This window comes from Dipteris shenzhenensis, chromosome 27 (genome assembly GCF_047967505.1).
Source record: "Dipteris shenzhenensis isolate YYH24624 ecotype China chromosome 27, Dip_SZ_1.0, whole genome shotgun sequence".
NCBI lineage: Eukaryota > Viridiplantae > Streptophyta > Polypodiopsida > Gleicheniales > Dipteridaceae > Dipteris > Dipteris shenzhenensis.
The window spans coordinates 23,015,024-23,042,424 of NC_141622.1; the positions used below are offsets into that span (position 1 = coordinate 23,015,024).

The 27,401-nt window shown below is 46.9% G+C and overlaps 1 protein-coding gene across 1 annotated transcript in view; it reads left to right on the forward strand.

Moving 5' to 3' along the window:
• LOC147884051 (Carbohydrate-binding-like fold) overlaps positions 1 to 27,401 on the forward strand; it is a 207,168-nt gene that overhangs the window by 152,226 nt on the left and 27,541 nt on the right. The window contains exon 19 of the mRNA XM_087398136.1: positions 14,793 to 14,921. Coding sequence (XP_087254262.1) covers positions 14,793 to 14,921 — 129 coding nt within the window. The remainder of the gene's footprint in view (positions 1 to 14,792; positions 14,922 to 27,401) is intronic.

A 27,401-nucleotide genomic window follows, 5' to 3' on the forward strand; every position in this document is an offset into this window, starting at 1 on the left:
GGTAGCTTTCAATTGGACTTTGAAATCTGCAATTTTTTCCTCATTTGATCCGGTGAGCAGCATGTCATCTACATAAAGAATGATGACCAAAATATCCCCCCCATCCTTCTTGATGTAGAGGGTGCTCTCAATTGGACTATTGTGCAGCCCCTTGCTGGTTAGAAAGGCATCAATTTTGGCATACCAAGCACGTGGGGCTTGTTTCAGCCCATACAAAGCTTTATTCAGCTTGCATACCTGATGTGCATTTCTTGAAATTTCAAAGCCCGGAGGTTGTTTGACATAAACCTCTTCCAATAAGTCTCCATTAAGGAAAGCTGTTTTAATGTCCAACTGATGAACATTCCATTCAAAATTTGCATCCTTTGCTATAACTGACCTGATGGTGGTCATCTTGGATCTAGGAGCAAAAGTCTCCTCATAATCTTTCAATTGGACTTTGAAATCTGCAATTTTTTCCTCATTTGATCCGGTGAGCAGCATGTCATCTACATAAAGAATGATGACCAAAATATCCCCCCCATCCTTCTTGATGTAGAGGGTGCTCTCAATTGGACTATTGTGCAGCCCCTTGCTGGTTAGAAAGGCATCAATTTTGGCATACCATGCACGTGGGGCTTGTTTCAGCCCATACAAAGCTTTATTCAGCTTGCATACCTGATGTGCATTTCTTGAAATTTCAAAGCCCGGAGGTTGTTTGACATAAACCTCTTCCAATAAGTCTCCATTAAGGAAAGCTGTTTTAATGTCCAACTGATGAACATTCCATTCAAAATTTGCATCCTTTGCTATAACTGACCTGATGGTGGTCATCTTGGATGTAGGAGCAAAAGTCTCCTCATAATCTATGCCCTTTTTTTGAGCATATCCTTTTGCAACCAGCCTTGCCTTGTACCGATCAATGGACCCAGCTGGCTTTCTTTTGACTTTGAAAACCCAACGTGTACCTATGGCATTCTTACCTAGTGGCAAATCAACGACATTCCAAGTCTGATTTTTATGAATGGACTGCAATTCATCGTGCATGGCATTCATCCAATGCACATTATCCTTTGCTTCTTCGAATGTCTCAGGCTCCTCCTCATCAAGAAGAGTACCTGCATAAGCTGATTTAACTGAAAGAGCCCCCCCTGTGTGCCTCACTGCACTACGAGTCCGGCTAGGCAATGGAGCCTCAAGCTTACTCTCTCTAAGAGTCTGAAGCAACCAATTCGGGACTGTTTTGGTTGCGTGTATCTCTTGAATTTCTTGCCTGAAACTTCATCCACACCCTGAGGTTGTACTAAATCAGCTGGGGGCTGAATATGGACATGTGGATCTGGCGGAGGTTGCTGTTTGAGTTTCAGCGGGGGAACCGAATGCTATAGGAAGCATCCCCTCAAACACATCATCTGAAGAGGGTGGAATCGGAAATTCAGCATGTGTATGTGCAGAATTTTCAGAGAATATAACATCTCTACTAAGAAAAATCTTGCGTGTAGCAGGATTGTAGAGACGATAGCCTTTGCTTTGTGAACTATATCCCATAAAAATGCATTTGAGTGTCTTATCTGACAACTCGTGTCTGAAGTCCATAGGCACGTGGGCATATGCAACACAACCAAAAACTCTGAAATGGTCCACTGAAGGCTTTCTCCCATGCCATGTCTCATAGGGAGTGATTGTCTTCAAAGCCTTTGTAGGAGCCCGATTATAATATAGTTGGCACACATGAGGCCTTCTAACCAAAACCTGTGAGGCAACTTCTTACTTGAGCATGCATCTATCCATTTCCATGGCAGCGTGATTCTTCCGCTCAGCTTTGCCATTCTGTTGAGGTGTAAGCCTCACTATAAGCTGATGCATGATGCCTTTTTCTTTTAAAAATGTCTCAAATTCATGAGACATATACTCCCCCCCTCGATCTGTAGTGTTTGCACCTTGAGTCCTGTCTCATTCTCAACCATAGCCACAAAGTCTTTGAAATGCATAACCACTTTTGATTTTGCCTTGAGACCATAGACCCAAGTGTAGTTGGTAAAGTCATCTATGAATGTAACAAAATAGAGATAACCCCCAAAAGCAGGTGTTCTCATGGGACCGCAGACATTACTGTGAATAAGCTGTAATTTCCGTGTACCTTTCACTGCACCATCGTTTGTGAAGGGAAGTCTATGCATTTTGCCAAGAATGCAGCCTTCACATGCATGAGGAGGAGGCGACTCCAAGGGAGGCAATGCATCAACCATATCATGCCTCTGAAGTGTCATTAAGTTGCCATAGCTCATGTACCCATACCTGGCATGCCATAACTCCGCATTCTGCATCGCAGCAGTGGGAGTGTTAACTGATAATGCAAGATGGGTTCTTTTTTCATATGGATCAAGTTGAAAAAGACCCCGATACAAAGTGCCAGACAACATGAAAGCATCTCTTTGTCTGTGACTGCACACTTGTCATCATAAAAAACAACCTGAAATCCTCCTCTATTGAGTGAGGACATTGAAAGCAAATTCTTCTTTATCCCTAACACATCAGTGGATGCGACAATAATGTCTCCCACCCCACACACTGAATAAGAAGAGTTATTCGCACAAGTTACCTTCTTTTTAGTGGGTGGAAAATGCAGAGATACAAACAGACTCTTCTTGGAAGTGATGCGCTTTGAAGCACCACTGTCAAAATACCAAGTATGAAGTGTCTCATCGACGCTAAAAGAGCATGCATCCTTTGAAGGATCATAACTGCAAGTCAAGAAAAGCATATGGGTCATCATCATCAGTGGCTGTAATATCAGAACCACCCACTAAAAAATCTGAAGTGCAAGACAGAAAGGCATAGTGTTCTTCACCAAAGTTAGCTGCAACATCTCCTCCATCATGAGAATGTGGAACTGATGCATGTGACACAGCCATACCGGAATCCCTTTTTTTCTCTTTGGCTATGCGCTTCTTGCACTCTGCAGTATAATGACCTAGCTTCTTGCAATAATGACAGATGCCCTTCTGTTTTTGCTTATTTGTATCACCCTTTGCCTTACAAGAAGGCTGTCCAGAATCAGCTTTATGCTGATGTGTGGGTTGATTGGCATGTGGCTTTTGCTGCCCTTTACCCTTGGGCTTGAACTTGGAGAGCATAGCATGCTCGCCAGCCCGGGTTGCCATATTTCTGCGAGTTTGTTCCTCTTGCAACAGAAGTCCTACCAACTCGTGAAAGGAGAGAGGATTGCTGCCCCCCCTCAATGATAAATTCAGCGAGGTGTGGAAACCGAGATAGGACTCAGGAAGAGAGTTCAGAGTGGTGGTGATCATTTCTGAATTCGGAATGACTTCATCAATATTCAGGAATTGTTCCTTGAGGTCCTGAAGCTTTGTGAGGTGAGAATTCATGGAATCTCCCTCCTCCATATGTATATGGGAAAGTTCTCGCTTCAGAAAGGAAACCCTGGCATCATTTCTTGCATGACAACCTTCCGTACTGTTCTGTACATGTCCCGTCCGTACCTCCGTACAGCAGCAGCCGGTACGTGCATCATCTGACCGTACTGCACACTTTACAGTCCGTACAACTATTTGCTGTCCGTACAGGTACAGGTCTCTACGCCGTACCACCTGCTTCTGCTATCCGTACAATCGTACGGATTGTCAGTCGTCCGTACAATTGTGCATCAGGCATTTTGCAAAAGTTGGGGCTTTTCGTGGATTTGTGGATTTGCCTCAATTTCAGTTCAAGTTCACCCCAAAATTTGGGGCTCTTGGTTTTGCACTATAAATTTTGCAACATTTGGGGCTTTCAGACAATTTGCCCCTTTCTGAGTTGCAATTTCTTGCAAAAACTTGGGGCTCTTTTCTTCACACAGCAATTTCTTGCATTTTTTGGGCTTTCAAGCAATTTGCCCTCTTTTGGATGCAATTTCCTTGAAGAAATTGGGGCTTTTGGCATTCTGATGCAATTTGGCAGTGTACAAGCATTTTGGGACTGTTGCAAGGAATTTTGGACTCATTTTGAGTGACATTGCAGACATTGGCAAATTTTGCAATGTTTTTTTCGCAGTTTTGGAGAGCATTTGCAGGATAATTGAAGTGCATTCTGAGCCTTTGACAGGCTGTGACAGTATTTGTCACTGTGGGCAGATTTTTCTTTGCAGATTTTACTTGTCCATTTTATATTCCAGGAAGGGATTTCACTTGGTCAGTCTAATGCATTTTTTGATATTTTCTGGTATAAATGGCTCTGAACAACTCCAATGAGGTATTCAGGGTAGGAGGATAAGTTGGATGGCACCAACTACTCCTTGTCGAGTTTCATGGTTCGCAATATGTTGGTTGGCAGACATCTTTGGGATTATGTCAATGGAGATGAAGCAACACCATATACATCAACTACACCTGTCACTCCTACAGCTGGAGGCAGGGGTAGAGGTACAAATGCAGCACAGGTGGTAGGAGCAGCCGCTCCAGGAGCTCCCACAGCAGAGCAGAAAAGATGGGACTCTAGAGATGCACAAGCTCTTTCAGTGATTTCTCTTTCTGTCAAGAGGTTCATTATACCTCATCTGCAGATTTGTACGGCGCTGAAGTTGATGCAGATTGTATGGACAGATACGTACGGCGCTAAGCTGGTACTAAAATCCATACTATGTACAGACGATTGAAATCACTGCTGTATGGATGACGCCAAAGCAGTTGTATGGACAACAAGTCCTTCACGTACGAAGACCTGCGTGCTCTGTACGGAATGGCAAAAACTGTCGTATGGACGATGACAGTGTGGGCTGGGCGTGGATTGTACGGCTGAGCAGCAAAACATAGGGCTGTAGGGACAATGCAACAGCAGAAGCTTGGGCAGCTTGACTTGTAGGAGGAGCTTGGGCAGGGAGCTAAGCTTGGCAAGGTCCGGGAGCTTGTCCTGCTCTGATACCAAATGTAGGAAATAGGAGAGAGATAGAGCAAGAGAGCTGAACGTAAGTTTGCAATAGATGAAGTGACTGAATACAAGAAGAGGGAAAGGTTTTGTCTAAGTGACAAAACCTTATCCTCACTAACCATAGTTAGTGAACTAACTGTGGTTAGGGGGGAAAACCTCTAAAGAGGGAAAAGTGCCCCTAACCTACTTATTACATTACATTGGTCACTGCGAGAATATAATAATAATTCTAATATATAGCAGCTCAGCCCCAAATTATTATAGCATAACTACATTCAAGTACTATATTAAGGGTGGTCTGAATAACATAAGTTTAAGATTGAGAGTCTTTGGGTTTAGGTTTGAAATCTCTAATGAGTGCTTGCCCGTCTCGATAAACCGCCCATTTACCTTCTTTCCTTGCTTCTTTCACTTTGATAAGTTCATTTGCCCTTTGTTTGAGTTGGGTCAGAGTGAGCTCTTCAGATATCCAAATCCTAGTACCATTGAGCTTGTTGGTTTGTCTAAGGATCTTGGTTCTTAAAATCCTTTCTTTGAATTAAATCTGTGCTTGGTTTCCCTTTCGAGTGATAATACTTTTGTCATTTTCATCCCAACCGATTTGTGGCATTGCCTCCCTGAGTTGGTGGATAATCTTTTCCTCATCAATACATTCCTCTTCCTCTTCCATTTCAAAATAGCTAAGGCAACTATCTTGCAATCCCCCAATACGTAAAATCTTATTCTTACTTGCTTTGGCTTGCTGCTCTCTTACCTCTGTATAAACATCATATTTGGCGATCTTGTTATGTATTGTATGAGTGAGTGAGAGAGAGAGAGAGAGAGAGAGGTCCACAGAAGGTCTCGCGGGCCTATGGGACAAAGTGCGGAAAACACCAAAAGGGGGAAATCTCATCATACAAGCCACAAAGGGCTGGAGCAAAGGGTGTGGTAAGGCCCTGGTTGAGTAATGCTGAAATAAAGAGCTCAATAGCTCAAGCAAAATCAAATACAAAACATGTTGCATCATACCATGTGATGTCATGTGCTAGTTGAAGTAGGAGGAGAGTTGGGACTGGGATAGGATCTCAGAATCCGAAACCCGGCACTGTGGTGGCTCGTCTATGAGCGGCGAAGATGTCTCGAATCTGTCTGTCTGGTCGTCTCACGTTGTGGTGGTGGAGGAGGGCGTGGTCTCCTCGATCTCTGAACTCGTCGGGCCATGTTCAGAGTGACTCCTCGTTTCGGGCGGTCTCCTTTGAGAAAAGCTGTGATAGGTCGGATCTTAATTGAGTGTGCTCTGGTCGCTCTCTGTGTCATGGGTACTTTGTCCTGGAGCTGACTCAAATGCATAGAAATCTGTGACATGCTGCTGTGTGTCTAGTTAGCCTCCGTATCCTGTGGTTTGGTCCCCTCTTATTGCTCCTTGATCTGTCGTAGCAAGGTCTCCCTGTGGCAACGCATCTCTAGTAGATAGAGCCCAATGACCTGGTCATAGAAGTGGATCAATCGCAATAGTGGGCCGAACCCACTCCCATCTTGATAAAGATAGTGGTATCGCCCTCGAATCTCGTAGTAGGCTGGGCAGGCGCAGAGAAAGTGCTCCTTTGTCTCAATCTCTCCTAGTGTGCATAACATACAGATCTCTTGATCTTTGGGTATACGTGCTGCTCTCCTTGTCTCAATCCTCAGTTGATGAGACCTGCATCGGCCCAATGGTGATCCTCAGTGCGTGTGAGACTCCCCTGACCTTGAGATACTGGGGTCTGGTGATGAATCCCTCCTCCGAGACTCTCAGGAAATGGTCGTGGTAGAACTGGGTCTTGGTGGGGAGCTCCTGATCTCCCCCCCAAGCCCGAGATGTGTGGAGCTGGAGGAGGTCTAACCATATGATACGGTTAATCTCAGCTCATGGAATTGACTCAAGGGGTGCATCCATACTGTACTGAAAGGGAGGGAGCTTGTCCATATGAATCCCGTGTCTGGCAAACCATGTGGATATACGTGCATACCATGTGTCTGCCTTGCTTTCAGCTAGTCGTCTGGATGACTCCAACAGAGCCAGCCTCGGTAGTCTCCACTAGGGTAAGTCCTAGACTCTGTGAATGAATGTCACTGTCTGGAAGATGGCATCAATTTGTAGTGGTGTCTTGGCGAACTCTGCCTCTACTATCTCATGCGGGACCGAGGGCTTGCTCCGAATCATCCTAGATCCCATAGTCACCTGTAGCCGCTCAAATCTCCTGCACTTTGCTATCAGTAGGTCACATCCCCAGAAGGGTGCTGCATACATGGCGGTCGGTTGCACTAGGGTATCGAAGAGCCAACACTTTGTCGGTGGATCGTGAAAGTGTGCCTGGAAGCACTGTCTCTTCAATTAGGCTAGAGCACCTCCCTCCCATGTGAGTCGTGCATGGGTTGCATGTGTCACAGTGAAAAGGGGTCCTGTGAAGACTGCTCCTAAATAGGTGTAGGACTGTACTATCTCCACTTGCTCGCCTCAATAAGTGAAGCTGAGTCGACGGAGGACTGCATGTGAGGTATTGAAGACCATAACCTTGGTCTTCCCAAGGTTGACTGTTAGGTATCTCTCGCTATAGAACACCTCTAGGGCCTCCAAGTGTCTCTGCAGCCCCTCTGCTGAGGATGAGATAAGGTGAGTGGTGAGGGGGACCGTCCCTTGAGAAATCTTCGCCAAAAGTCCTTAGAGTTGTTACTAAAGAAAATGTTCAGTAGTTCCTCCTCATTTCGATGAACGAAATCTAGTTTCTTTCTATGTATCAGTCGTCGACGATACTAGCGTAGCGTCTCTTGTTCACTCGGACGATTGTTTTTGGTTTCGAATTTGAGCTGATGGCGTAAAGCCTTACACTCATCATTGTACCAACTATTATAAGGTACGGTCCAAGGGGGTGGTGGGCAGGTGGAGCGAGTGGTGTGAGGGAAAGCTTGAAAGATAGCCTCATGTAGTGAGTGGGTAATCAGGGCAATGCGGTCCTCTAATAGGGGTATGAAGTCAATTTAAGTGAGAAGTATGTACATATGACTTGAGTAAATAGGTGAAAGATAGCGGTCGAAGCATATGTCATGATAGGTGGAGTAAAAAATTAGTGGAGTCGAAGGTGCTGTGCGACGGGGAGTGGGAATACTAAAGAACAGGTAGGTATGATCAACCTCTGGAGGAAGAGGTGCTACAATAAAATCAGTAATGCGAGATGTGAACGCAAGGGATCCCATGATGTAATCAACAACACTAGAGCCTCCCCCATGTGGAAAGCATGTGAGACCACCTGAGTCAGGCCATCTATCAAGACCATTATAAATAATGAGATCATGCATCCTGCCGAGATCCAATAGGGCTTGCCCATAAGATGTGACCGGGCCTCGTCTGTCAGCTGAAAGCCGTAGCATACGTGCTTTCTCAAGGTCAATGTCTGGCAGTAGAATGGAATCATCCATGAAGTCGAGGAGTGGTACCTGGCGGCTGCCTGTCCTCGCATTGAAGTCCCCAACTAGGAGGACTTCTCCGCGGCTTGAGAAGTCAACAATAAACTGATATAGAGCTGCAAATGGAGATGTCTCACCCTCATCTCGAATATCTCTAGCAAAGTGGGAGGTCTCGGGAGGGAAGTAGCATACTGCAACAAACTGATATATATATATATATATATATATAGAGAGAGAGAGAGAGAGAGAGAGAGAGAGAGAGAGAAAGAAAGAAAGAAAGAAAGTGTATTATTGTCCACTAAAGGCCAAAATGGGCCCATGGGACATCAAGAACTCTGCATACAAGATAGCACAAAATCAACGTGCCACAAAGAAGAGGCATCGTCGAATATCATCTAAGTGCTACGCAATACAATGCAAGTGAAAGTACATAATGTCAAATCTGAGCCTAAATACAAAGTAAACTAGATGCAAGGAAACCGCCCCTGGGTGCAAAATGGGGGGATGAGTACAATATGCCAATGCAAAGATACAAGTCCAGGTGTCACGGAGTCTGAGAACCAAAATAATACTGGAAATCCTGTCCATCGACTCTGCCTCCTGCTATGAGAGTACAAATCTGAGCAAAGGTGAGGTGAGCGGCTGGTGGGGCGAGATCTCCATGAGTAAGTCTCCTCCGAAAAGCTGCCATCATCCTGGATCGTCTGGAGATGAAGCGACGAGTACGTCCCCTATGTAACAAGATCCTGCGGCGTCTACAAACCATCTCATATGTACATCCACAGGGTGGAGGCATGTGTCCTGTGTGAGCTCTGACCTCCTCGTGCTCCTCCTGGTCTCTGTCCTCTGGTATAGCGTGTGCCTGAGCTCTATCAGGTTGGGCTCTATCACGCTCCGGTCTGTGTTGATGGTCTCTGAGGTAGTCTCGTCGAAGCATAGTGGCCTCCCTGACATAAAGAGCTAGGCAATGCTGATCCTCGTAGTCCATCACTCGTGAGAGAGGTCCAAAGCCATCCGTGAAGAGACAGTGGAATCTACCTCTGAGCTCATAATATAGCGGGCATCTGCAAATGAAGTGCTCCTCTGACTCCACCTCTCCCATGGTGCAACAAGGGCAGATCCTGGTCTCTCGGCCTGGTCGCCGTCCATCCTCCATGCGTCGCATCCTACCAGCCTCTATCTCGAGCTGATGCGAAGAGACTTTAAGCTGGCCAAGGGCAATCCTCAGTGAGTGGGACATGTGGATACCTGTATAGCCTGGTGGAATGGCAAATCCATCCTCTGAGATCCGAAGGAAGTGGTCACGATATGTGGCCATCTTCGTCGGAAGCTGCGTGGGATAAATCCAAGTGTGATACGTATGAAGCTGCAGCAAGTCTGCTCTCGTGACCTGGCTAAGCTCGTGGCGAGTCAACTCGAGATGAGGGGCATCTATGCTGTATCGGAAGGGAGGCAGTCTATCCATGTCTAGTCCAAGAGATGTGAGCCACCTAGTGAGTCTGAAGTACCAGTAGTATCGGGCCCCAGATCGTGCCAACTCCATAGGTCCACGGAAGAAAGAAAGAAAGAAAGAAATTTTATTAAAGGTCCACGGAAGGCCATACATGGCTTATGGGACACAAAATCATCCGAAAGGAAAATACATCATCAACGATGCGCCAACTAGGTGGCCTCATCGTAATACCGCTAAGATGCCAAAAATGGCTTCAAAAATCCTAGATACAAAATGAAATGAAATAGAGTACCAAAAATGCCTAGATACAAAATGTAAAATATGAAATATGAGGAACATCGTCTTCCCTAAGGGGTCTGTGATCCAAAGAAATGATGGAAGTCATGGCCATCGACCATGCCTCCTGCCATGAGTGTGAAGATCTGGGCAAGTGTCAAATGGGCTGCTGGCGGTGCCAAGTCTCCATGGAGCAATCTCCTCCGAAAATCTGCCATCATCCTCCGTCGTCTAGAAATAAAGCGACGGGTACGGCCTCTGTGTAAGATCATCCTGCGGTGCTGTCGGATCATGTCATATGTACATCCTCGGGGTGGAACCATCAGTGCTCTCTGGCAAGATGGGCTATCTCTGTGCTCATGGTCCTGTGCCTCGTCCTGCTCCTCATGAATAACCAGGTCTCTGGCAGGGATGCGACGGTGCTCTCTGAGGAATCTCTCTCTGTATCTGGTGATCTCCCTGATGAACAACGCTAAGCGATACTGATCCTCATACTCCATAATCCGAGAGAGAGGTCCAAATCCGTGCCCAAATAAACAGTGAAATCTGCCACGGATCTCATAATATAAAGGGCATCTGCAAACAAAGTGCTCCTCAGTCTCCACCTCCCCCATAGTGCAACAAGGGCATATCCTAGTCTCTCGCCTGGGTCTATGTCCGGTAGCTGTACGACGCATCCTGCCGGCCTCAACGTCTAATCTGTGGGAAGATACTCTGAGCTGGCCCAAGGCAATCCTGAGTGAGTGCGACATATGAACGCCGATATATCCTGGGGATATGATGAAGCCATCCTCTGAAATCCTGAGAAAATGGTCACGATATGTGGCCATCTTCTCAGGATGGAGAGAGAGAGAGAGAGAAAGAGTTTATTAAAGTCTACTAAAGAACGATGGGTCTATGAGACTGATAGAAAAGCAGATACAATGAGCAAAAAGGGTGGCGCTACTAAACAAGCACCCTAATCCATGAGAGAGAGAGAGAGAGAGAGAGAGAGAGAGAGAGAGAGAGAGAGAAGAAGAAGAAGAAGAAGAAGAAGAAGAAGAATGTATTACCGTCCTCTGGGGGCTGAAATACCGACCCATGGGACCCAGAAAAGTCACGATACAAGTGTCTCCTTCCTTTTATGGAAGGGGGGGAGAACAATTATTTTGAAATACATTGAGTAATACAACATTCACGATATTTAAGAACCTTGGCAATATAGTTACCCAGAGTGGCTATATGGCTATGTGAGAGCAAGCTTGCTAGGGTGTCGTGTTCCTCTGTAATATTGTTAAAATCCCTCCTTATGCAGGCATACCGTGTGCATGTAAGGAGGACATGTGCTTCTGTCTCTACTTGTTCTTGGTCACACAGCTTGCAAAATCTTTGTTCCCTTGAGACGTCTCCCCAAGCACCTTTCTCTATCTCTAGAGTGTGTGATCGGGTGCAGATGAGTGCAATGCTTCTCCTTGCATTTGCAGGTATGGGCATAGTTATGTATTTTTGTGCATTTTCTTCCTCCTTGGAGTAGGTGTCCCAATAAATGGGATTGACATGCGTACAATAGTACTCATACTTAGCCCTTTTTTCAGCTGATTGCCATTTTTGCTGCAATATTCCCAACAAAGCTTTATGAAATGCCTTCTCATCCATCTCCCCGGATGACATCTCCAGGTAGGATGTTACTCTCCATCTTTGGAACCATCTCTGAATGTCTTGCCACCAACCAGATGATAGTGTCTTGCTTTTGTTTGTCTTTTGAGGCCTTTTACTTGCTTCCCATGCTTTCATTGGTAATCTTTGCGACCCCATGGACTTGACCTTCTTTATGTATTTGAAAACCCTTCGTAGTGCTCTCAGTTCAATGGGCCTTGTACCAGTCTCAATAAGCATGATTGAGTATGGTGTAGTAATTTTAACTCCCAGATGCCGTCTTAGAAATGATTTCTGTATTTTTTCAATATCATTCCATTTTGATGCTGAGATGGTACCTCCCCATACTTCTACTGCATATAGGACTGTTTGCACCACATAAGCATCAAATAAAATCCGTCTGATGCTCCATCTCTTAGTGTCACTATTTTTGCAATCATTTTCAAAATGATAATATTTTCCCCACCCGGCATCAATCCTTCTGTGGACACAATCATTCCATCTATGATTTGCTGGCACATCTATTCCCAGGTATTTGAATGTGTTTACTCTCTCGATTTCCTGCTCATTGTACATAATACTTGGGGTGTTTGCAGGCTGCTTTGTTTTTACTATCATCAATTTACTTTTGGTGACATTTACCATGAGGCCGCTCTCTGCACAAAACTTGTGTAGAATGTGCATCATCTGCTGCATATTTTCTGCTGTGTATGAGAAAAAGACAACATCATCTGCATATAACAACAGTAGTACGGTGCATGCACAGATTTGGGGGCTCTCTAGTTGCTGCTCTTGCATCATTTCTTTGACCAACTCCTCCAATCTGTCAATACATAGTCCAAATAATGTTGGTGACAGAGGGCAACCCTGTTTAACCCCCATATTACTATGGAATGTAGTTGACAATCCGTTTCTACCTTTGAGTTGGCAAGTTACTCTCTCATATAATCTGAAGACTGCTATTTTCGAGTGATTTGGCACTCTTAAGTAGCCCATTCTTTCCCACAAATTGTTTCTAGGCACTGTGTCAAATGCCTTCTTAAAATCTATGAAGCAGCAATAGAGAGGCTTTCCTTGTAGCCGGCTCTCTTCCATTAGAACCCGTAATGTGACCAAGTGATCCACAGTGCTATGGTTCTTTGAAAACCAGCTTGTCCAATGGCCCTCTTTCCATTCAGTTCTGCCCATAGACTAAGTTCTGTCTCAACGATTGTGCTAAAGAGCTTGGCCATGGTGGATCCCACCATAATGGTTCTATAGTTGGAAAGCTGGTTACGATCCCCACCTTTATATATTGGTTTCACCCAATTTTCTTGCCACTCTGGGGGGAAACCATTAGCAATTGCATCATTAAGCAAAGAAACTAGGCAAATTCGTGTGTAGTCACCTGCCCATTTTAGTAGCTCAGCCTTTATATGCAATGTGTCATCTGCTTTTCCATTGGCCTTAAAATCATTGTACTACATAGTCTTAACATCCACATTATCATCATCATATCACATTAAATCCAGTGCCAAGTATGGTTTGGTACAGCCGATACTAGAGGCCCGTAGAAGGGAGGTCATAAGGGCCTAGTGGTTGGTGATGCTGTGATGCTATAAGGGAGCCCGGAGGTGGAACGCTGGCAGCGATCTGTGGATGCGGTCAGGCGTGGTCACCTGGCAGTAGCTCCGTGTCCAACAAGGGCCACAATAATCCGTGTCGGTTGTGCCCCGATTCTGAACATGGAAGGGATGTGTCCAAGCATAATTTGTACATCCGTCCCTTGTTGGATGTGTCGTGTTGTTGGCTATGGATTCTCTCTCCTTAGCTCTCTCTGGTGTGGTGATCTGTGTGGTCTAGCTTGAAGAACTTTGTACTCATACTTTGAGATGATCTCCCTGTGTGTCCCATTCCTGTCTTTGTGGTTTAAGCAAGCGCTCTCGATGCCTAACTGCCTCATGGATGAAGATGGCCAGGCATCTTTGATCTAAATAAGAAAGGAAGTGGGAGAGGAGCTCGAAGCTATCTCTAAAGAGACAATAGTAGCGGCCTCGGTTCTCGTAGGACAGCGGACACTTGAAGATGGAATGCTTCTCTGAATTGATCTCCTATAGATCATACAAGGTACATAGCATCTCTCTTTGGGACTCCATCAGCTCGGACACTCTCAATGCGGAGTCGATGCCTGAAACTGCCCAATAGAGATTTTCAAATTGAGGGGTTCGGAAGCTAATTCAGACGGTACAGATGATAGTCTTGTTTGGAACATGGCCTTTTAAGTGGGACATATGTGGAATGTCTGAGCATATTAGGAGATGTCACCCATCCTTTTGATGAGGGACGATACTTCAAACAATCGATCATCCTCCCTTCACACCAGATGAGGGACCGGATTACGTAGAGGATTTGGACTATTCTGTGAACTTGGAGGGGATGCTTATTGTGTGTGCAACTATGGACCTAGCAAATGGTTAATCCTAATCCGTTGTAAACATTTGGATGAGTTCATGCCAATAATATTTTTGAAATGTTTCTATGTAAGATTCCTACTTAGTTCTTTGCCAAGGAGAACAACCATTTTTTTTCCTTGATTTTTTTTCCTTGTTCATAAAATTCAGATCAGCAGGAAGTTCATGGACAACTCTAGCAATCTACATGTGCCATTGTCATAATTTGGATGCATAAGCATAATGATAAGAAGGATCAACTGATCAAGGAATCCTAGGGCAACAACTATCTACGAACGAGACACATCTTAAGAGGTGGTGCTATTACATGGGAGTAGGATAATAGAAGGTTCTAGTGTGTTATCAGTGCTTTTAGTCCTACGATAAGGATCGAAGACATAGCTTTTCGTTTAACATGTTTGAAAACCAGCTTTTTTTTGTATTGGTGATAATTATCTCAGAAAACCGTGGAAATGATTTTTATGGAGGTTTGGTTTGAAGCAAATAAATGCTACATTTTGTAGGAAGGTTGTTAAATATAGCATGACTAAGTCAATCTTGTTGTTAACTTGGTTTATGTTATAATTTCATTTTAAGAGTCTTTTGAGGCATAGATATAAGAAAAGGACAATATTTTGTTTTAAATAGTGTCTTGTATTTTTATGTAGGTGCCACCAGGGGAATATAGACTTTCGCCCATAACCAGTCATTCTGAGAGTCTGGGTGGTCTTTTGTTCTCTCCTCCATACTTGGACATTCTTGTAAATGGTCCTATTCTTGATACAGTGCTAACACAGGTAAGGTCTATTGATATGGGTTACTTGCGTAAAGAGGCCAGCTGTAGTGTGTGCACATACTACATTAAAAGCTTCTTTATAGATTTTGTAGACTAGATTTTTGGATTATTGCCAATGTTTGATGGGGCACAATAGTGAATGTGTAATTTTAGATGCATGTTCGTGTGTGTGTGTGTGTGTGTGTGTGTGTGTGAGAGAGAGAGAGAGACCTTTGTCAACTAGTTGTTCACCTCTGTGGAGCTGCCTTGCCATTCACACATTTTCATTTCTCGCTCAACTGTTTTCTATGTACATCTGAAAGAAAGAGCCCTTTCAGTTAATATCTTTGTCAACGAGTTGTTCATTTCTGTGGAGCTTCCTTGCCATTCACACATTTTCAATTCTCGCTCAACTTTTGTCTATATACATGTGATTTGCTGTAATTCACCTTCACCCATGAGAGTTACCTGTTTTCATTTGTTATTTCTTTCTCCTGCTACTCCATTTAGGGATAGGGAGATTGCTTTGTGGACTTTCAGCTTATGGGCTGCATGTGTGCTGATTGTTAGGTATGATACTAGATCTGTTTTGGAGCAATAAAGTGATGCAAATTGGTAGCCCTATGTCCCCTCCACCCATGCATGCAATTAATTAAAAAAGTAGCCGTAGAACAAATGCAACCCTCCAGGTTTGCTATGCTCGTAACTTGTTTTAAACAATTCAAAATTCACCCAAACTGAAGCCATCCTTTAGACCTCGTTGTGCTGTAGCTAAGATGCATGCGGGTGATCAAGGTGCTAATCCTAACGCTAAAAGATTGTGTTCTGAAGATCACATCCGCCTCATGGTTAAATAGTAATGAACCGAAAGACAGTATTATAAAGAACTGAAGGGACAGACATTGAGTATAGACTACGACAAACTTCTATTGAGGATTAGTGCTGGTTAGGAGACCCACAACTCAGTCTTATATCTGTCAACCCAACTGAGAAGATCAGAGTACTCTAAAGCAAATCACCAGCCAGCTGTGAAGGCCTGACAACCAGAGAAAAGACCACACAGCTGACTCTTATCGAAGAACCTTCAAGTAAGTCGCTCCATACAGCTGTGACCTGCGAACAAAAATTGAACCATGCCTGAGCTCCTCAAATATTGAAACTGCTGCAAGGAGATTGGAGGATCATAGCTGGCACCATGCACACTGTGTGCACAGCCAATCTATGCAAGGTAGCCATGTTGAACATCTTCATTGAGGCTCTAAGGGCCATCCAGAATATCCACGGGTTTTCCACCCTCACAACCATAATCGCATGAAATATCCATGGCATATAAATTGTCACATAAAATAACGTATTGAAAGTCACCTACGAAGGTCACAATACGGAACAATCCCTCCTTGATCTGAGAAGGAGACCAATACATACTAGCGGAAAAGGAAGGGAACACTGAGCCATGTAGATGATATGTTCACACAGGGCTGTGCCAAAGCCACCAGCGCCATCAAACAAAAAGTGATCACACTTACACAGCGCATAACCAAAATAATTATGAGCCACCCACACAAAAAACATGGTAACTGAAGTCTTTTTAAAGGCCCAATTATCATCCATATCCTTCTACCAATACTAAACCTGCAAGGTCCTCATCTGGTGTAGATTTATCTACATTACATGCCTTCTCTTGTTTTCTCTTGGATTCAAATGCCTTACGATAACACAACTTCTCTGTTTGTCCATCCTTCCCACTATATGTACATTTCAGCAGCTGCTTCCCTTTACTTGTCTCTTTCTTTGCTACTGACTCCTTTTGTCCAGCGTTCACAGCAAAGGCATGCTCCCCAATAGGTAAACTTTCCTCCATTCTTTTTTCCTCACTTAATAGTAATGCAACCACAGCATGAGAATCTAGTTCTCTAAGCTACTACGAAGTTTTTGCACTAGATCTAGAAGCCTATGAGTTAAGCTTGAAATTGCTTTAGCATCTTCCTCGTCAACTTTAGAACCTAGAGCAGCTAACTGTTTCAAAACCACTTGCATTCGATTTAGGAAAGTGCCTAGACTTCCCGACTCACCCATGTGAAAGATGAATAGTTCCTGCTTAAAATAGCTTTAGAATTCATCATCTTTGTACCGGGAATGTTTTGGACCAAGAGCTCTCGCCAGCATGCCCACAAGACTTTGTCGGGCTCGTCGCTCTTCAGTTTCTTTTGAATTCCTGAAACTATGCCCCACAAACCCTTTTGAATGAAATATAAACGTGTTTACAATTGCCTTGAAGCAGAGTTCTTCCCATTGAATCTCAAGACTGCATGCTCCACTTTTTTTCCTGACTTTTTCTAGGTGTCCATCTTCAGACTCTCTTGCAGCAACTTAGGCTAGATTCAGACCACCTGCCTGTCCATGGAGGAGGAAAGAGAATTGGAGCATGGCCATTGGGTGTGGTGGCTCACGCGAGTTGAGCGGTCATCAGCCTGCTAATTTATGTCACCAACGTGCGATTGGAGTAGTGGTTGGAGGAGATGGAATGGGCCAATCGTGTAGCAGTTGGAGGAGTTGGCCATGGAGTAGGTGGCCGGACACAAATATTTTGTTGTCAATGTCTAGGGCCGCCCTTCCTATTGGGCCAACTGGGACGGCAGCATTCACACCACCTTTTGGAGGATAGCCATCGAGTGGTGTGAACCCCGCTTTACAAACCTTTACGGACTTCTCGCCGAGACCAGAATCCCTCATACAAACCCTCACGAGCTATGACCGGCTGCCTCTTGGCAATTCTCACAAGCCCTCAATGACAACGGCTCGATACCATTGTAAGAAAAACAGATATATTCTTAACACTGCTCTCCCTCTCTCTCTTTGATCAATACATGCAAATTTATAATCAGAACCCGAAATGAGCTTCACACATTAACTATGAAAGAGGCATTGAAGATTACAAAGGGACGTCGACTATATACTGCAGCGCACCTCTACTGAGGATTGTTGCTGTTTATAAGACCCAAGACTCGATAGTATGATTTGTCAACCTAGCTGAGAAGATCATAGGACTCTAAAGCAAATCACCAGCCAGTCGTGAAGGCTTGGCAACTAGAGAAAGGCCACACTGCCGACTCTCATAGGAAAACCTTCAAGTAAGCTGTTCCACACAGCCACGACCTGAGAACAAAATTTTGAACCACTGCTTGAGCTTCTCAAATGTACACCACGTGTGCATAGCCGATCCATGCAAGGTAGCCATGTTGAACATCTTCATGGAGGCTTCAACAGCCATTTAGAATATCCACGGGTTTTCCACTCCTCACAACCATAATCATATGAAAGATCCAAGGCACATAAACAGCCACGACCTGAGAACAGAATCTTGAACCACTGCTTGAGCTCCTCAAATGTACCACATGTGCATAGCCGATCCATGCAAGGTAGCCATGTTGAACATCTTCATGGAGGCTTCAACAGCCGTTTAGAATATCGACGGGTTTCCCACCCCTCAACCATAATCATATGAAAGATCCAAGGCACATAAATTGTCACAAAAAATGAGGTATTGAAAGTCACCTATGAAGGGTGCTATACCCAAGAACACTGAAGGTGATAGAGTCACATTGAAGGTGGCATGGACACATGAAGGTGTCATGGACAAACTGAGGTGCCATAGGCTATATTGGAGATACCACTGTAAATAAGGTGGTCACGCTGAACGTGGAATGGTCACATTGAAGGTGACAAGAGCTATATTGAAGATAGCATATATGGTTATTGGCCATGAGAAGTGCTCTGAACTGTGAATAACCATGTCCACATGATTCGTGGAAGATAACTGTCCAGGGTGTGAAATCCTGTCACAAGAACTCACACAAAAAAAACTCACATGTGTCTCAGTAAGCTATGATCATAAGAAAAGTAAATGAAAATAGGATATCCAATAATGATCCATGAATGAAGCGGAGAAAAAGTGTAGGCACGTCTGCCCTTCACCTCTGGAGTGCCGAGAGAAACTAGTAGGAAGACCTTTGTATAAATGGATACTGTCAAGTGTGTGGGTGTGTGGATTTGTATGTGTTCCCCCCCCCAAAGAAAGGAACCTTCTGTTAATGCTTGAAAGATTTTCATACAAGACAGCAGCCCTGAAGGTGCTGAGTATGGAAAAAACCGGAAAAGGCTGAAAGAAAAATCGGCCTGTTCCAGAGAAACCCAGCTCACTGCCTAGGGGATTTTTGGAACTGGGGCTAACAGCCAAGTGGGGGGACTGTACAGCCAGCGAATCCCTCGCGGAGTGAAGATGTAGAAAACACCTGCAGGCCAAGCCTTGCAGAAACGAGCATGCCTCTCGATAGTCGCCGTGGAGTGTGGAGTCCGGCGCTCCCAGGTGGACTGTAGAGTGTAAATGATATCCTACCATATGGCAACTAGGGTAGCCACGGGTGGAACCGGGTGCTCACCCATCACAAGACTGCAGCGAGCCACCCAAATGTTCCAAGCCGTGATGCTGGCTACCACCTCCCAGATACTGTTCTCCTTAGGAGAAGGAGCTAGACTGTCAGGAGGGATTGCCTCGTGGAGTGCGATCTTATGGATGTTTTGACCCTGTATCCGGTAGGCAGGGGAGATCTCATCAATCTGAAATGCGTGTCCTCCCTCGGTCAATCAAGCCACCATCCCCCAGGTGTAGTCTCTTTGAAGACTCTGCATACGTGTCATGATCCTGAGGGCTCCCATCCAGATCCTCGCTGCGCTACGACAGCTCCACAAGCAATGCGGGATAGTCTCCAGGGCACCATCAGAGCAACAATGGCACTGCCCGTCCACTCGCATCTGCTCCAACCACGGTCTGATGGGCAAGCCTCCGTGGGTGGCCAGCCAGAAGAAGTAAGAGATCTTCCTTGGCCGCAAGCTGGACCACAACTACGTCCAAAACTTGGAGCACACATCCCGGGGCACTCGTTGGGTCACCCAATGTCTCTCCCTCAAAGGGGTCCACCTCGATGAGTCCATCTGAAGCCTCCTGTCAATCCGTGTGGTGTAGGAAAAGAAGGGCACCTCATCCACCTGCTCAGTTGGGCCGCCCTTGGAGGGCGAGAACCACTCTCTTGGATCCCGCTGGACCTCCCTCAGGGATCTACCCTCCCACAGCCAAAGGCGCCATCTAGAGGCACCCTGCTCTGAAATACTAGGACGGTCAATGTGCCAGTCCTTCCCCAAACGGCCCACGTACCTATGAGGTTTGGTTTGTTGATGAGGTACAGAAGTGCGGAATGTTCCATTTGGAAGGTGAACTTGTTACCCAAGAGGTAGCGTCAAAACTTGCTCACAGAATATATCACTGCTGGATTTTTTTTTCTTAGCCTTTGACAATAGCCAACTCGCATAATATACTAGTCGTACAAATTGGATTTCAATGTTGAAGGCATCCACAGACATGGAATGGAAGTTCATTGGTTGGGCTATCAGAGCATTGGCCAACATGGCTTCATACATTGGAATGACATATCACATTTTGGAGTTAGATGTGTTTGTTAAGGTGTACTACCACATACACAAGATACCAGAGCATTCGGTTGTGCCATCGAACTTGTCCTAGAAATCATGCCAATTGTTTGCTATTGATTAATGGTGAAGCCTCTCAGGTCTACTCTACCGTGCTAGGATTCATGGTGATCCCTTTTGCAGCAATGATGTGTTCTAGTAGCATTTGGCTACCTATTGCAAAAGCATTCTTGGACAAGTTAAGGGAGGATCGAGCCTCTTGACACTTTATTAAGCACATTACAAAATGATTGAGGTGTATGGTCACTAAAGACCCTAAAATCATTAAGGAAAATTTGCATGTAAAGTCAAGTACTCCTCAAAAATCTCGTGCACTCCTTCCCCTCCGGAATGGGCTAAGTCAATCTCACCCATCCGCTGCCTTGCCCCTCGCAGATGCACTAGGGCATCAAGCCTCGCCTTTGTCTCCATAGGTAGTCTGCTCCAACGGCCAAAGGACTCTGCTGGACCACTGTCCCACTGTGCCCAATCAATCTGAGTCCGCTGTCTGAGCATACGGCCCTCCTGATCTCTGATCTCTGGGTGCCGCATAATGGGTTGGCGCTCAAACTCCTCTCTGCATTTGGGCTGAGCACGGATGAGACCCCTTGCCAGTCTCTGCCATACCCTGTGAAGACTCCTCATCAGGGGGGAGCCCTTCCTCGTAAGGGGGGCCTCTGAGAAGATCCATGGATGTGAAGGCTGCGAATGTCCCCCAGTGCGTGGGGTGTTCCTTTGAAGCCCTCGCTATAAGACCCTGTAAGGGGGGCCTCTGAGAAGATCCATCGATGTGAAGGCTACGAATGTCCCCCAGTGCGTGGGGTGTTCCTTTGAAGCCCTCGCTATAAGAGGAGCTTCCAAGGCTCTGCACCTGGGGTGAGGCCACGAACCACCAACTTGCCCAAAAGGGCCCTGCTCTGCATCTCCGGATCAATGACACCCAAGCCTCCCAGTGCCTGCGGCATGATTACTGTTTGCCAAGCTACTTGGGCCCTAGTGTTCCTTGTGCCATTTGAACTTGCCCAAAGGAAGTTCCGTACCAACCGTCGGAGCAGCCCAATCCAACCTCTGTGAAAGAACCAGCAAGAGGCGATATACCAGGCCGTGGCAAGAAGGACCTGGTTTGCCACTAAGGCGCGACCTGCTAAGGAGAGTTTGGCTGAGCTCCAATAGAGAAGCTTGCGCCGAATACTCTCAAGGACCAGGCAATCTGTTGCTCTGCTGTAATGTCAATATCCACCTGGCATTCGAGGTATCTCGTTGTCTAGCCCCACAGTATCCATGTGAAGCCAAAGTCACTCCCCCACTCCCGGATCTCCTGTGTCTCCTCAAAGCCTGTGAAGAAACCTATAGATTTCGTCCAGTTGATCGGTGCCCCCGAGGCCTCACAATAAATAGCCAGGGCGCCCCTGACTCTCTCCAGATTCGTTGTGGTGCCCTCAACATACAAGGCTGTGTCGTCTGCAAACTCCGAGTCAAGTAGCTCCTCCTGTTTGATTGGGAGCTTCAACCCTGTGAGACCCGCCACTTGTGATCTCAAATAGTAGCCCAAAGCCTCCGCCACAAACAAGAAGAGGAAGGGAGCAAGTGGGCAGCACTGGCGGACTGAGCGGAGAGGAAAGGCCTCGCCTGTGTGTCCTCCGATAAGCATCTGGCTAGAGCTCCCTGCATATAGCACTGAAACTCCTCTGACTCATTTGTTTGAGAAACCCAATCTCCTCATAGTGCCCTCCAAGAAAGACCACTCCACCCTGTCGTAGGCCTTCTCAAAGTCCAAGAGAAGGACGGCCAACGGCTGTGACTCCTCTTTGGACCAATCCACTACCTCCTAGAACGTGAAGATGTTGTCCAGGATGCTACGCTCCTGGATAAACCCAATCTGTGTGTCATGGATGATGTCGGTAAGATGGGGCCGTAACCGCAAACTCAAGACCTTGGCGAAGATCTTGTATGCAGTATCAAACAGAGTGATCGGCCTCCACTGTCGGATGTTTGACCTATCTCCCCCTTTCGGGATCAAACAAATCCACCCCTTGCTCAAAGACTGAGGGAGAAGGCCTATGTCAAAAATCTCATGGCAAGCTAGACGGAAAGGGGTGGAGATAATCTTTCAGAAGTTCCGGAAGAAGACCGGAGTCAAGCCATCCTCACTCGTGCACTTCTGGGTCGGGAGAGAGCTCCTCATTTGTGAAAGGCTCCTCAAGTCTGCTGCATAAGTCCTGCGAGACTATTGGCGGAACGTGATCCCAAACTAGCTCTCGGGCCGCAAGACCAGCTGGGGTCATCCTCTCCGTCTGAAAGAGTTGGTTATAGAAACCCGTGGTCATGTCCAAAATCTCCTGCGGGTCAATGTGCATGATGCCCTGCGAGTCCCGGAGACGCTGTAGCTGCATGCCTGCCGATCAGGGTCCAGTGGTATGAAAGAACTGCTTTGTCATCCTGTCCCCCTGCTGCACCTATCGGGCCCGAGAGGAATGATAGGAGAACTCAGCCCGCCACACCTCGGTGTCCTAGAGCTCGAGACGAGCGCTCTTGAATCTATCACTAAGCCACTGAGACATTGGGTCATGCTCCCTGAGCCTCTCGATGGAGGCGAGGTCTCTCCTCAAAGCCCGCTCTCGCTCTTGAAGGGTACTCCTCCGTCGAAGGGCGTGAGCCTGCAGCTCCTCACTACTCTGAATGGCATCGGCCACCCACATAGCCCAGCCCTCACACGGTGTCGTCTCTGACTGCTCCCAAATCCTTGCCATGACTTGTTGAATCTCCTTGTCTAGTAGGAGGTCCTTTGGAATGCGGACCCCCTTCTGGGGGAGACCTCGGTGGGGCTGATCCAAGTGAAGTACCACTGGAGAGTGGTCTGACATCGTGGTACTTGCCAGAATCCCGATAGATCCGCCTCTGTGTAGTGCCCAGTCCCCAACATAGAAACGGTCTAGTCTCTCTAGCAATCCTTCGTGTCTCCTCTGTCCAAAGGAGAAGGCTGCCAGGTGTCCTGCTGAAATCTGGCTCTCTCCACGGGTCTCTGCCACTGATCATGAAAATGAACTGCTCCCAGGTGCTACGCTCTGCTACTGGCATCTCAGAAAAAGAGGCTCCGCCTTGCTTGTCTTCCCCAAACTCCAGGTTGTTGAAGTCACCTCCAACAATCTAGGAGTCTACATCTGAAAGACACTCTGACAGCCTCCTCCAAAAGGCCGGGCGGTACTGCACGCTGGGGCATACACGTTCAGGATCCCGATCTTGGACTCTCCCGTCCGAACTCCCATCCAAACTGCCCGTTGTGGAATGAGCTCGCCTTGATCATAGACCTCTGCTGGGACCAAAGTCTGTGAGACTGAGATGCAGACGCCTCCACTTTGTCCTACCGGAAGGGACCACTCCTCTGGACCTCTCCTTGGGAGAAGGTGATGGCGTTGTCTGACGTCTGAAGCTGAAAACATGTGCTCCTGAATCATAAGGGTGTCCACTGCCCGTCCTACCACTGCCCTCTGCAACTCTTGGTGGAGTATCAGGTGCTGCGGTTGGCTACGAACACGGTTGTGGAGCTCGTGTACGTTCCAACTCACTATGGTCTAGCTCATGAGGATGGGGGAGTCGGGAACAAGGCTCTCCTTTGAGTGGGTGCCTGTCCCAGAAAGACTGCTTTGTGTGATTTTGTCGGGGCTTTAGAGGGCGAGTAGTCAGTATCCGTGCGTCGCCGTACTAGTGTGGATACCGGCTCAATATTGATCTTCTGTGCCCACTTCATCATGAAGGAGGCTTCCACCCCGAACAGCTCTGCACACTTCTGGAGGGGCTAGAGGTGTGCCTGCTCCATCTTTGCCTCTAGCGGCAATCTGATAACTTATGTCGCCAAACCACACACAGGCCCCTTGCGTGTGAAGCTTAACTGAAAGTTCACCTCCGCACCATGGGCGTACCAAAGGTCTAGTCCATGTGGCCCCATCCGCTCATCCATCATGAGTGTAATCTGATTTCCCAAAATAGCATCGAACACCTCCGGGGACCATTTCTTCACCCCTGTAGAGGCAAACGGAAATTTCGAAACGGGGTGTGTCGGAGATCCCATTGCACTGATCAAACCCCCCTTTCGGGGATGAAGGACCATGAGTGTTACCTCCAATGGTAGAGGATAAGAGTTTGGAACTTCCAGATAGTTCCAGGGTCCTAACCTCCAGAAATCCCACGGTAAGGGACGCCCAGGTTGGAGGTTAGGGACCGCTGACTAGAAAGACGAGCCTCATCCCTCAGGATCCCTCCTTGAACAGGCGTGTTGCTGCGATGAGGAGGCAGAAGGGGGGCGCCATTGTTCCCTTGCCAGTTGGTAGGGTTGTCGAAGCGGAAGAACCTGCTATTGAAGTGCAGAGGGGGATAGCAAGAGAGGGAGGGGGGCGGGTGGTGAGGGTGACTATATAAGGGGGGGCGGAGGGGGGGGGAGGGGGCGGGGGAGGGGGCGGGGGGAACCCTGGAGGGGGAGGGGGAGGGGGAGGAGGGATAAGGACGACATCAGGTCTCCTCTGCTGATTTGGCTTGCCAGGGCTCCGGATCGGCTCCTCCACAGTCCTTATTGAACTAGCGACTGCAGCTTCCGCCATCACCGCGTCTGGAGCTCCTGGGGCTCGTTGCTGTTGTAAGGGTGGGTGCGGAGGCTGAACCTCCGAAGCTGGAGGATCAGTAGAGTGGGCGGTGGCCCCTACTACCAGAGGAGGTGGCTCTTGGTAATCCTCCTTCGAGGCCTCTCGGTCAACCCTGCCCTCTTTCTGCGATTGGCCCTCTGCCAACGGCGTTTGCGGGCCTGCTTACTTTGTTTCTTTTTTTTAAAAACCTATGTCCAGTACCCTGCTGAGGGGGTAACCCATGGGGTCTGAGACTCCTGTTGCTCCTCCCTGAGAGGGCGCTGAACTCGGGCCTACTGACTCTGCCTACTCTGCAGAGGAGGGGGGGAGGTGCACGGGGGCAATCTCTAGCGAGGTGAGCCATCTGTCTACATCGAAGACACTGGCTTGGTAACCCGGGGATCTCCACCCTCTGGCGAAGTGTGCCCCCTTCCAGGGTCTCTAGAAGGATCAACTCTGGGAGGGACTCCGGGCTCTCTGTTGGAGATAAGTGCACACTAAGTGTACTATTTCCTAGTCTACATTTGTCTTTATGTCTTGAGTGTGTGCCATGTGGCACTTCTACAATTATCCCATAAGCACTCTTGCTTTATGTCTTGTACTTTGGCCCATATATTCATGGGTCACATCATTGCAATCTATCTGTCTAGCTTGTGTCTTGTCTACACTCTTCTCAAGGTATTTCTTGTCTTTCAATCTTGTTATTTCATTTCTAGTTTCTAGCTCTTCCATATTCCAACATGGTATCAGAGCCAGGTTGATCCCTCTTCTCTCCCCTCAGTCTGCCTCTTCTCAAGATCTCTCCCCCGCTGCAGATCTGCCCCTCTTCTCAGATTTCTCCCTCTTCTCATCTTTCCCTCTTTCTGCCCTGCCATTGCGCGCCAGATCTGCGTGCCAGATCTGTATATTTTCGCTCCAGATCTGCGCCAGATCTCCGCTCCAGATCTGCGCACCATTTCTGCCAGATCTGAGCACCAGATCTGCAGTTCAGCCACAGATCTGAGCGCCATTTCTGCCAGATCTGAGCGCCAGATCTGCGCAGTCCTGCTGTCACTCCTGCATCAACGTACCTGCTGTCCGTACAGATCAGCGCCGTCCGTACGCCGTCCGTACTCCGTACTCCATACATTGTCGTCCGTACGCCGTCCGTACTCCGTACTCCGCTGTCCATACAGTCCGTACAACTGTACGGAATCCGTACCTGCACAGGCTGACTTCTCCAGCTGCTGTTCGAGATCTGCTCCATCTTCACGGAGATCTGCGCCATCTGTTCGACCTCCTGGACTGCGCCCCTTTTTTGCACCTCTACCTCTGCCTGGGATTAAGGTACTGTGCTTTGCCTCTTTCAGTTTGCTGAGCAGTCTCTCTTTTTTGCTGGTTCCTCTTGCTTCGATGGGCTGTCATATGCTATGGCCTTGACAAAGTGGTGAGAGAACCGGCTTCTTGGATCTCTCCTTTCATTTCTTTCTGCAATATTGTAAGGGAATAGACACTGCCCTTGCATCCTAGCAAGAGGTAAGACCTTCCCAACATGGCATCTTCCTCTCATTCTCTCATATCTATCGACAAATTCAATGGGTCCAACTTTCATACTTGGCAAATCAAAATCAAGTGCCATCTTATGAAAGAAGGTCTTTGGGACATTGTTCACCGTGCTGCTCCCGAAGGTCCCTCTGAGCAAGTTGTCACTGCCAAGAACGACAAAGCCTATGCTATCATATTGCTCGGCCTTGGAGATGATTACATTCACCACATCTCCGACATACAGTCTGCTCCTCAAGCATGGATCACTTTGGATACCCTTTTTGGAGCCCGATCTAAAAACTCTAAGATTGCACTTATGATCTCATTCTTTGATCTACATATGCAGGAAGGAGCTACTATAGCCTCCATGTCAATTATCTTCGCAGTCTTATGGTTCAGCTTGCGTCAGTCAAGTCTCCCATCTCCGAAGATATTGCTATTGCTGTGCTTCTCAAAAGCTTACCTGACACCTATGCTACTCTTGTTACTACCTTCAAGTATCATAATAATCCTTCTCTTGAGGGTATCATCAATGCTCTCCAAGAGGAAGAAAGAACTCAACAACGAAAGGTAACTGACACTGCTTTTTTAGCAAAGAAAGGAAGTTTTAAGGTAAGAAAGCCTTGCACCCATTGTGGCAAAACTAATCATATGGAGAAGGACTGTTTCAAGGCTCATCCATGCACCATTTGTGGCCGTGATAATCACCGGGAGAGGGACTGCTACTCCAAAACCTCTACATCAGCCCCAGCATCGACCTCAGCCCATGTTGCTGCAACATCTCCATCAGCTGATCCTGCTGTTGCTTCCTCACATGATGAGAAGTGGGCTTTCTGATT